General features: G+C 39.5%; 1 protein-coding gene across 3 annotated transcripts in view; it reads right to left on the bottom strand.

Moving 5' to 3' along the window:
* Positions 1–6,869: 6,869 nt before the first annotated feature.
* suco (SUN domain containing ossification factor) overlaps positions 6,870–12,769 on the bottom strand; it is a 59,132-nt gene continuing 53,232 nt past the window's right edge. For all 3 annotated transcript variants that reach the window (XM_067384811.1, XM_067384812.1, XM_067384813.1), the window contains 2 exons: positions 12,329–12,384; positions 6,870–9,768 (listed from right to left, as the gene is read on the bottom strand). In XM_067384811.1, the coding sequence (XP_067240912.1) occupies positions 9,271–9,768; positions 12,329–12,384 (554 nt within the window). In that variant the 3' untranslated portion in view covers positions 6,870–9,270. The remainder of the gene's footprint in view (positions 9,769–12,328; positions 12,385–12,769) is intronic.

The raw sequence follows: 12,769 nt of genomic DNA, 5'->3' as shown, positions 1-12,769 counted from the left end.
TTTTTAAAGAAAATCAAAGTGGTGGAGAGGAAGTTTTGCTGAATTTGGCTAAAAAATTGGCATCAATGTGCTCAGCATGACCCACAAAATCTATTAAGACCAGTCTCATTACAATAGACCACATTTAAATAAAGCTATTAGCATTTAAAAAAAATTCATTATAACATTTGACCACAAGGAGGCGCTATCTCAAAACCTATTGTGTACCTTCAGAGCTTCGTGCCGATGGCACATCCTGAGTTTCGTAATGGTACACCAATGCATTCATAAAATATAGCATTTTATATCATAATACTGTATTGTAGTTAATGACAATTTCATGTTTTGTTCTAGTTATAGACATTTATATGTATGAGAACATAAAAAATTACCCATGGATAACTTTGTTTTGAATTTTTTGCCACTTCCTATCAAAATTTTGACATTCGGGCTTCAGCTTATAGTTAATCAACTAAGGTTCCGTGTTTCATATGCTGGTTTCATCTCAATTGGACTAACGGTTTCGAATATATTCGCAATTGTTATTTAAGCGCTAAATCACCACATCGTACGAACCACTGTGAAAATAAGTCAACCACATCCAAAGTATATACATCATTTTTTCTCCACTAGGTGGAGCTGGTCCGAAACTTCTCAGGCTCCTTCAGGGCATTGTGCTGATGACCCAAACCGAGTTCCGTAACGATACGCTAATGCGTTTCATACAGCATTTTTGTACATGGCCGATGACCAACATGGCCGATATGGAAAAATTGCATATCATTTGACTCGGCATGATGCCCCGAATCTAACATTTATGATCTTTGGACAAACCTATCAGAAGTTATAAGCAAAAAACAGACCAGTTGGTGGCGCTGCACTGAAATGCTGCATGTTGCCTCTGGTCATGCTTGTGATGGCATGTCCCAAGTTTGGTCTGAATATGAGAAAGCATTTTGGAGATATAGCCTCAAGTCTGATTCGGCGAGCTTTTCGCTGAATTCATTTGTGCCGTTTTCAAGAATGGATGGATCTATCAAAAAGCTTTTGATAACTTTTTTTGAAAGCATGGTCTGAAGATGATCTGGTTACATTTTCGTGATAATCGGAGTAACAGCCTAGGAGGAAAATCTAAAAAAAAATCTAAATGGCGGGAACATTTTCATGACGGAAAATGACGTCATAGGGTGCAATAAAATTGTCTTGAGCCAAATTTGTTGAAATTTGTTTGTAGCCCTTATGGTTTAAAAGTTATTAGCATCAATATGAGTGAAAATTTGGACAGGTGGTGGCGCTACAGGGATTGAGTTAGAGACTCCAAATTTACTATGGATACAGTTGAGAGTGGCCTCTATCAGTGTGCCAAATTTCACAACTTTTTAGCATACGGTTCTATTGGCTGCCATAGACTTCAAATGGCGAAAACGTAATAATAATAAGAAAACTAACGATTTCAATAGGTGCCTACGTACCTTCGGTGCTTGGCCCCTAAAAATACGGATGAACAAAACTATTTTGTATGGTCTTGGCTTATACATACTTTATAGAATGTGATATATAAAAGTATATTATATTACAACTACTACAAAGCAAGAATTTAACATTTCCTTTTGTTTCTAAAAAAAAAAAAAATGATGGCAAAATATTCCACTTCTTCCCGTTCCTGTCAGCTTAATGGATATCTCTTAGGGAATGTGGCTAAAAATCTGTACAGCAAATCAAGACTCCTATCGTGTTGGTAAGTTGAGTCACTGGGCCACTGTTTAATGGCTGTACATGCTTTCATGGGTTTTAATGCTTGTAATTAACTAACTAGATAAAAAAGTTTGAAGACAAACTTTAAGTTGGCTTGAAAAAGCCAGTCCAGAAAGTTTTAAATAGTTTTAAAAGTTTTCAGTTTGAAGTTTTCAGTTTGAAGTTTTCAGTTTGAAGTTTGAAACTTTGAAGTTTGAAAGTTTAAGTTTAGTAGTTTAGATAGATAGATAGATAGATAGATAGATAGATAGATAGATAGATAGATAGTTGTCACAGATGGTTACTATGGAGTTTTATAGAGTTATTAGCATGTTCTTAGCCTACTTTAGCACTTAGCTAATAGATATTAGCATGTAGCTATTCACTGCTAGCATGTGTAGCATGTTGGAAGTAGAGATTGCTAGCATGAGTCAAAAGAGCCAACCGCCATGTCTCTACAATGTTCTGATGCAGAGATATAGATCTTACAAAACGGTTGCTAGGGTACTGTTTGGTTGCTAGGGAGTGGCATGGCAGCTACCAATGATAATACTCCAAAGATTGCTTGACAATATAAACCAAACCCCATGTCTCTACGATGTTTTGATGCAGAGATATAAATCTTGCAAAACGGTTGCTAGGGTACAGTTTGGTTGCTAGGGAGTGGCTTGGCAGCTACCAATGATAATACTCCGAAGACTGCTTGACAATATAAACCAAACCCCATGTCTCTACGATGTTTTGATGCAGAGATATAGATCTTGCAAAACGGTTGCTAGGGTACTCTGTTTGGTTGCTAGGGAGTGGCTCAGCAGCTACCAATGATGATACTCCAAAGGCTGCTTGACAATATAAACCAACCCCCATGTCTTTATGATGTTCTGATGCAGAGATATAGATCTTGCAAAACGGTTGCTAGGGTACTGTTTGGTTGCTAGGGAGTGGCTCGGCAGCTACCAATGATGATACTCCAAAGGCTACTTGACAATATAAACCAACCCCCATGTCTGTACGATGTTCTGATGCAGAGATATAGATCTTGCAAAACGGTTGCTAGGGTACTGTTTGGTTGCTAGGGAGTGGCTTGGCAGCTACCAATGATGATACTCCAAAGGCTGCTTGACAATATAAACCAACCCCCATGTCTGTACGATGTTCTGATGCAGAGATATAGATCTTGCAAAACGGTTGCTAGGGTACTGTTTGGTTGCTAGGGAGTGGCTCGGCAGCTACCAATGATGATACTCCAAAGGCTGCTTGACAATATAAACCAACCCCCATGTCTTTACAATGTTCTGATGCAGAGATATAGATATTGCAAAACGGTTGCTAGGGTACTGTTTGGTTGCTAGGCACTGGCTTGGCAGCTACCAGTGATGCTACTCCAAAGGCTGCTTGACAATATAAAACAACCCCCATGTCTGTACGATGTTCTGATGCAGAGATATAGATCTTGCAAAACGGTTGCTAGGGTACTTTGTTTGGTTGCTAGGGAGTGGCTTGTCGGCTACCAATGATGATACTCCAAAGGCTGCTTGACAATATAAACCAACCCCCATGTCTGTACGATGTTCTGATGCAGAGATATAGATCTTGCAAAACGGTTGCTAGGTACTCTGTTTGGTTGCTAGGGAGTGGCTTGGCAGCTACCAATGATGATACTCCAAAGGCTGCTTGACAATATAAACCAACCCCCATGTCTCTACGATGTTCTGATGCAGAGATATAGAATTTGCATAATGGTTGCTAGGTACTCTGTTTGGTTGCTAGGGAGTGGCTTGGCAGCTACCAATGATGATACTCCAAAGGCTGCTTGACAATATAAACCAACCCTCATGTCTGTATGATGTTCTGATGCAGAGATATATATCTTGCAAAACGGTTGCTAGGGTACTGTTTGGTTGCTAGGGAGTGGCTTGGCGGCTACCAATGATGATACTCCAAAGGCTGCTTGACAATATAAACCAACCCCCATGTCTGTACGATGTTCTGATGCAGAGATATAGATCTTGCAAAACGGTTGCTAGGGTACTTGTTTGGTTGCTAGGGAGTGACTTGGCGGCTACCAATGATGATACTCCAAAGGCTGCTTGACAATATAAACCAACCCCCATGTCTGTACGATGTTCTGATGCAGAGATATAGATCTTGCAAAACGGTTGCTAGGGTACTCTGTTTGGTTGCTAGGGAGTGGCTTGGCAGCTACCAATGATGATACTCCAAAGGCTGTTTGACAATATAAACCAATCCCCATGTCTGTACGATGTTCTGATTTGAAGATAGATAGATAGATAGATAGATAGATAGATAGATAGATAGATAGATAGATAGATAGATAGATAGATAGATAGATAGATAGATAGATAGATAGATAGATAGATTTAGTTTGATAGATAGATAGATAGATCGATAGATAGATGAGTTTGAATGAGTTAGATAGATAGATAGATAGATAGATAGATAGATAGATAGATAGATAGATAGATAGATAGATAGATAGATAGATAGATAGATAGATAGATAGATTGATTGATGAGTTTTAATGAGATAGATAGATAGATAGATAGATAGATAGATAGATAGATAGATAGATAGATAGATAGATAGATAGATAGATAGATAGATAGATAGATAGATAGATAGAGTTTGATAGATAGATAGATAGATTTAGTTTGATAGATAGATAGATAGATGAGTTTGAATGAGTTAGATAGATAGATAGATAGATAGATAGATAGATAGATAGATAGATAGATAGATAGATAGATAGATAGATGAGTTTGAATGAGTTAGACAGACAGATAGATAGATAGATAGATAGATAGATAGATAGATAGATAGATAGATAGATAGATAGAGTTTGATAGATAGATAGATAGATAGATTTAGTTTGATAGATAGATAGATAGATGAGTTTGAATGAGTTAGATAGATAGATAGATAGATAGATAGATAGATAGATAGATAGATAGATGAGTTTGAATGAGTTAGACAGACAGACAGATAGATAGATAGATAGATAGATAGATAGATAGATAGATAGATAGATAGATAGATAGATAGATAGATAGATAGATAGATAGATAGATAGATAGATAGATAGAGTTTAATGAGTTTCAATGGATTAGAAATAGTACATAGAATGGCACTTGAGTCTAATTGAGTTTTTGAGTCTAATGGGCTTCCGTAGTTTGAATTTGAATTTTGACAGTTGGAATTTGAAAGTCTTGGCTCATTTGAACATTCCGTCAATGAAAGTCAATGGGATTTTTCCGAGCTTTAATTGTCATTTTTAGGAAAACCGTAAGTCGGATCAGTTAGAAAAGATATAGCACACCAAGTCAGAACAGTCTGAAGGTCTGACCCGAGTTTGGAGTTTGTGGAGTTAAAGCTCTAGGAGGAGTTAGTCTTGGAAATTCAAGTAAGAAGAAGAATAATAATAACTAGAATGTACATTTCCTGAAGAAAATGTGAATGGTGCTTGCAGTGGCAAAACTATGCTAACATAATTACCGTCCTGTTGGGGATGTTTTTAAAGAAGATGCTAACATGATTAGAATGTTGCTAAAGATGATGCTAACACCCTTAGCATGCTGCTAACATGTTTTAAACAAGATGCTAAACATGTTAGCAAGATAATGCTGTAAGAACATGCTAACATGATTAAGATAATGCTAAAGATGTTTTAACAAGATGCTAACATGATTAGCATGTTTGAGCAAGACATGATGCTAACATGATTAAGATGCTACTGCGCATAATGCTAACACAATTAAGATGCTACCGCATGATGCTAACACATTTTTACTAGTTTGTGTCATGTTTAAAGCCTAAGCTAATCACTATTAAAGCATGTAGCTATTCACTGCAAGATGTGTAGCAAGATGTTGGAAGTCCAGTTTGCTAACATTAGTCAAAAGAGCCAACCGCCATGTCTCTATGATGTTCTGATGCAGAGATATAGGTGTTGCATAACGGTTGCTAGGGTACTCTGTTTGGTTGCTAGGGAGTGGCTTAGCAGCTGCCAATGATGATACTCCAAAGGCTGATTGACAATATAAACCAACCCCCATGTCTGTACGATGTTCTGATGCAGAGATATAGGTGTTGCAAAACAGTTGCTAGGGTACTCTGTTTGGTTGCTAGGGAGTGGCTTGGCAGCTACCAATGATGATACACCAAAGGCTGCTTGCCAGTATGAATGATATAAACCAACCCCCATGCCTCTATGATATTCAGATTTGAAGAAATCCCTCTATGCTTTGGGTTGCTAGGATTCTCTAAATGGTTGCTAGGGCGTGGCTATGAAGTCTTGAAGGTGATTTGTGATTGGCCGTTTGCTGCCCCTGAGTCAAATGAGCCCACCCTCATGTTCCTATGACACTTCTATCCAAAGATATTCCTTTGATCTTTTTCAATGGAAGTCTATGGAACTTGTTGCTATGGTGCTCTATATGGTTGCTAGGGCGTGGCTTGATAGCTTCACAATGATCCTGAGAGACTGATTGGTTGCCTGAGTAAAATGAGCCCACCCCCTTGTCTCTATGTCATTGTGATCCAGAGTTATGTTCAATACAAAATCCCTATGTAATTTCCCATAGTAGGAAAAACACAGTACTTCCTGGTTCATGGGCACGGCTTCACCATAGTATGTCTATGGGGCAACTTTGGGCAGCTCTTGTGCCCCAGGGGTACAACTTACACCCCATTTTGAGGTATGGTCTGACAGAGCTTGTCAGCCTCTTCAAACATGGTAACCCACATGTTTCTACGAAATTCTCGCTCAGAGCTATGACTCGTCAAAGTTTGTCACAATGCAAAGTCTATGGGATTTTTTTCGCTACTTTTTCGCCCGCCGGACGAACAACGTACACCCGATCGCTTATAAAAGTCATAGCACAGGTCTCCTCAATGAGCCGGTCGATTTGACACCTCATTCATGGGTCTAGGACAAAAACTGCGGGAGGAGTAGCGCGCCAAACTTTTGTCCAGAAAAATAATTATAATAATAAGTATGAGCAATAATAATACTGATGCTTTGCCTTTGGCAAGCACCATTAATAATAATAATAAGTTTAAATAGGATTACAGTAAGTTGGCTTTTTCAAGCCAACTTAATAAAACCAAACACTGAATAAAGACGACAAAGTGTTTTATTTATAAATTCACAGTTTCTAATGGCACTACACCGCTGTAGTTACAATTGGAAAAACTAAAAAAAAAAAATCAAATACTGTGCAGTTCGTTCTCACAGACTATGAGATTTCATTTGGGCGCCACCTAGCGGACGTTTAAATAAATCAGGCATTAACCACTAGAGGGCGCCATACTAAGGAAAGCCTGGGTTGAAAAAGCACTTGTACAAGGTGTGGAGTAGAAAAACAAAGGCATGTGGAGTTCTCCAAAGTGCACAGGAGAGACACACGCTCACGGCCTCTACTCACTCCAAATACTCATCAGCATACGCACTGGTTGAGAAAACATCCATACATAAACACAAAATCCACAAGCATATATCGATTAGCATTCAAAAAGGAGAAAGGTAGTAAAATGTTTCAAAGTGGAACATGTGTCATGGAAATCACACAGAGATGGTCCATCGTATGCCATCCCAATCTTTCCCTTTAATTGAAATCGTGATGTGATTTCACATTCTCCTAAACCCCTCAGTTTGATAAAAGGTCAATGATGGGATCGTCTGCATGAAAAAACAAACAAACAAAAATCAATCTCAGACACCACATAAAGCACACAAGTCTGACGCAGAGAAACTCCACTGGGATGTCAAATGGTCTCATGGGTGCAGTAAAACAACTTTGAAAGCAGCAAACATACATACATAGAAAGTGTGATAAAAGGGACACGGAGTGTGTGAGATCAGACACACATACAGATTATCTTTACATGTACATGACAGGTAGGACAGACAAGAAGGTTGCTTTGCTGGACATGCATAATATGTGCGCAAATACGAGAGCTTGGCCATTCTTATGATTCCAGTAAATCAAAGCTCATCCGAACAGATCCAGCGAAGAAGATCCATGATCACATTATGAGCATTAGAACAGATTTATCTGATACTTAATGTGATTTAAGAATTGATTTGAATGGAAAATAAATTAATAAATCAAATAAAACATCCAAAATAACTTAAGAGTTTGATTTAAGAAGTCAAAATCGACTAGTCCTATGGAAGCTTGTTTCCACCACTGAATGAAAAATAAAAAAGCAACTAATTGTGACTTTTTCTCTCAGAATTGAATTGGCATATAAACTTGCAATTGCATTAAATAAAGTCAGAATTGCGAGATATAAACAATTCTGAGAAAAAAAGTCAGAATTGTGAGTCTTTATATTTATAACTTGCAGTTGTGAGTTTATATATGACTTGATAACTCAAAATTGCGAGTTCATATGCAATTCTGAGAGGAAAAAAAGTCAGAATTGTGAGATAAAAAGTCGCAATTCCCTTTTTTATTTCTTATTCAGTGGCAGAAACAAGCTTCCATAGAATCCAGCGTTCTCAAAAGGAAAAGAAAGGAAAAAAGACAGTTTGTGCAAACTCTGGAGAACAGGAAGATGTTGTCCGTACCATTCGTGTCTATGTGTAATAAATCTTGCGAACTCTAACATGGAGGTTGGAGGGGCCACTGCATTTCATGTGTCACATGACCGTGATCTCATAGAGCCCCGGTCACATTTAAATAAATAAATACATAAATAATTACCGCTAAAAATAACAGAATGTCCCCTACAAACTCCCCGTGTACATATAAAGTGTGTAAAAAAACCCTAATGTCTGCATGTGTCTTTTATGACGGCTCTACTGAACATGAAGAAAATGAGCTGTAAACGTACTTCAAAAAGCTGGAGACTGAGCATGAGACTCCGTATAATGGGTGTATATACGTGTGTGTGTGTCTGTGAACGTTCAGGCCCAGCCTGGACTCGTTGGTCACACTAGATGGTGAGAGAAACAGGCCTTAATTTGGCCCTAAAGAAGAAATGAAAACAGAATGAACAAGGACTGGATCTGTTCTTCATTCAGCTCTGTTCACTGGATTGAAGCCCTGTGCTATGTGACATCACTGGTCCCACAAACCAACCACAGACAACGACTGGCGCAGAGTCACGCACACTCACATGTACAAGAATTTCATTTCGAATGAGGAAGGAAAAGACAGAGTGAGAAAGCGTTAAATGGACAGTGAAAGAGGAAATGGAAATCTGATGGTCATGTTAGTATAAAGAATGATGTTGAATGATATGGGGCTGCCAGCATCGACAGTTCACATGGTCACGGTGATGCAGCGCCACATCTACATAAGTCTCATTCATACTTGTGAATGTTTATCAGTCATAATATCCCTAGAAGAATAAAAAAAAAAAACCTTAAAGGGAATAATGAAAACAATCCTGAATGGATAAAAAAGGCACATAACCAAAGTTCTGTGAACCAGGATGTAGTGAAGATGGTGTCAGGATCATCGCTGACAATAAAATCCCAAAACGACGGTGAGATGGAATAAGAAAAAGAAAGATGCCAATGTGAAAAACTCAAACTCGTCCCGTTACAGCTGTCCTTCCAAATGTGGCAACGCCCAGGTCTGCCTTTCCCTTAATGATTTCCCCCAGCGTCGGCATCACCGTCACAGGAAGGGGCGCGTGCAGCATCTCCCCCACACACTGGCCCTCCGGCTGCATCTCTGCGTTCTTGGATCGCCGTCGTTTCAGGGACCTCTTATCCATCTTGCTCTTTGCCGGAGGGAGGGTCAGCGGAGGCTCGCCGTTGCAGAGGATGGGCTCGTGTCCGTTCATCGAGGGGGCGCTGCCGAAAGATTCCTCAGACAGTGTAGAAGCGGAGCTCTCAGAGCTTCCCTCTGACGCACAGTCCCTGGATGAGCAGGTGGACGTGTAGCCGTTGCATGTTGACGGCAGGAAGTGAAGAGATGATTCGTCGTTGCACTTGGGCCCACCGTTAACGGCTGTCGCTAAGGGGACGGAGGCCCGGAGCGTCTCCACACGGTCCCCTGCTTTTGTCTTGCAGCGTTTCTTCTGAAAGACACAAAAATTGAGAGATAATTTAAAGTCTAAATGATGCATTCAGAGAGGTTTATATTTAAACACCTAAAGCCGCTGAAACCGTCTTTGTGCTGAGTGAGTTTGAACATGGATGTACACTTTAACAGACACTAAGAATAGAAAGCACAACAAAATCACTATGATCATATGATACACACAAGGGCAAAGAAAACAAGGGTTCACTTGAGGAGAATTTAAAGGGATGGTTCACCCAAAATGGAAAATTCTGTCATCATTTACTCACCCTCATGTTTTGATGAAATCTGAAAGCTTTCTGTCCCTCCATAGACAGCTACGTGACTACCATTTTGACGGTTCAAAAAGTTCATAAAGAGATTGTAAAACTAATCCATATGAATTGAGTGGTTTAGTCAAATTTTCTAAAGAGACTCAATCGCTTTATATGATGAACAGATTGAATTTAGGTTTTTATGAATATTCATGAATACTCATCAGCGAACATAAACAGAAGATCAAACGTGCTGCGTAACATGAGAATGAACCTCATAGGTTCCTGCGGAAGCTCAAACGTGCTGCGTAACACATGAGAATGAACCTCATTGGTTCCTCTGGAAGCTCAAACGTGCTGCGTAACACATGAGAATGAACCTCATTGGTTCCTCTGGAAGCTCAAACGTGCTGCGTAACACATGAGAATGAACCTCATTGGTTCTTGAGGAAGCTCAAACGTGCTGCGTAACACGAGAATGAACCTCATTGGTTCCTGCGGAAGCTCAAACGTGCTGCGTAACACATGAGAATGAACCTCATAGGTTCTTGAGGAAGCTCAAACGTGCTGCGTAACACATGAGAATGAACCTCATAGGTTCCTGCGGAAGCTCAAACGTGCTGCGTAACACGAGAATGAACCTCATTGGTTCCTCTGGAAGCTCAAACGTGCTGCGTAACACGAGAATGAACCTCATTGGTTCCTGCGGAAGCTCAAACGTGCTGCGTAACACGAGAATGAACCTCATTGGTTCCTCTGGAAGCTCAAACGTGCTGCGTAACACGAGAATGAACCTCATTGGTTCCTCTGGAAGCTCAAACGTGCTGCGTAACACGAGAATGAACCTCATTGGTTCCTGCGGAAGCTCAAACGTGCTGCGTAACACATGAGAATGAACCTCATAGGTTCCTGCGGAAGCTCAAACGTGCTGCGTAACACGAGAATGAACCTCATTGGTTCCTCTGGAAGCTCAAACGTGCTGCGTAACACGAGAATGAACCTCATAGGTTCTTGAAGAAGCTCAAACGTGCTGCGTAACACATGAGAATGAACCTCATTGGTTCTTGAGGAAGATCAAACGTGCTGCGTAACACGAGAATGAACCTCATTGGTTCCTCTGGAAGCTCAAACGTGCTGCGTAACACGAGAATGAACCTCATTGGTTCCTCTGGAAGCTCAAACGTGCTGCGTAACGCGGGAAATGAACCACATTGGTTCTCACACGTCAAGCAAACTTTAGAAAATTTGGACTAAACCTCTTAATTCAGCTGGATTCGTTTTACAATCTCTTTGTGAACTTTTTAAAGCGTCAGTGGCAGTTGCGTAGCTGTCTATGGAGGGACACAAAGCTCTCAGATTTCATCAAAATATCTTAATTTGCGTTTCTGAGGATGAACGAAAGTCTTACGGGTTTGGAACAACATGAGTAATTAATGACAGAATTTTCATTTTTGGGTGAACTAACCCTTTAATGCCTATTCACACCATGACAAATGTTCGGTGCAATAAACATCTTCATTTTGAACGGATAATTAATATGCATGCTCAGACAGACATGAAATTTTGCATGCTGTCAATGCAAAGCAATTTTACAGCAATGTGTTCTAATGACCTTTCCATCACATTGCAACAAAAACTGGACAACCAATGAGATTCACACTTTTGGTTTTATGCCATTTCATAAAACTACAACTTGGTGGCACTCATTAATTATTTTCCATAGTGACAATGAAGAGGATAATTATTGCTAAAGAAAACCATAAAAACATTTTCGTTAATTGAAATAAATGTTCTCCACAAATGATTCCTTGTGTTCATTAACCTCATGTTTATCATCAAATGGCCATAGTGATTGTTTTATTGCTTTATTAACTGAAATAAAGTATATTTTTTGCACTGGTCTGAACAAACATATTGCATGTGATAATCAGACTGATTATCATGCACAGATTTGGTTTCCTTTTTATTTGGTATTTTTGTCTAGTATAGAGTTGTTGTCAATGGAATCAGATTAGTTAAATGTAATCTGAATCACTAATTCTCAGTCAGCAGAGAAACGGTTAACATCACGGCCTATCAGAGAGACTCACTGGAAAGAGCTGCATTCCAAAACACTCACTGCTCTTCACATTTACCGTAGGAGTTCTTATGAAACATGTTATGTAATTAATATGGTTCTTACAGACTCAAAATGCAACAGTAAAACTGGAGAAAACAAGAACGCAAGAGCTGTGAGTGGTTTTGAAGCCCAGCTTCATTCCCACTACTGTCATGAACACACAGCGGCCGAAACGAACTCCATACCTTTTTCTCTGGAGAAAACCTTAGAGGTTCTACAATGTACAAGTCATCAGGACCTACTAAACAGGGGAGAGAGGGGGCAGGTTAACGGAATGGTATGGCAAACAATAACACAAGCATGACGGCACTTGCAAGTAGTAGCTCAACTGTTCTTTATGGCTGAAACTGTTGTTCAATTGAAAATCGCCCTGTCAAATCCTATTTCACTTGTTTCATCACCAACAAAGTCTGCTTGTGGTAACCATGGCTGCAGCATTAATTGTTTGCATAATGCTGTCATTTGGACACATTTGAAAGTCAAGGGGTTTTTTTTATTTGCATATCTGTATATGCGACACTCAATCCACTAAATGTACCACATTTTTCTGTTGTTACTACTTGCAAATGTCCAACGTGTGCCAGCCAAAAGCATCATGTGCTAAAAATATCCAACCTCTGCCTTAT

Source organism: Chanodichthys erythropterus, chromosome 4, assembly GCF_024489055.1.
Source record: "Chanodichthys erythropterus isolate Z2021 chromosome 4, ASM2448905v1, whole genome shotgun sequence".
Lineage (NCBI taxonomy): Eukaryota > Metazoa > Chordata > Actinopteri > Cypriniformes > Xenocyprididae > Chanodichthys > Chanodichthys erythropterus.
This window is presented reverse-complemented; position numbering and strand designations above follow the sequence as displayed.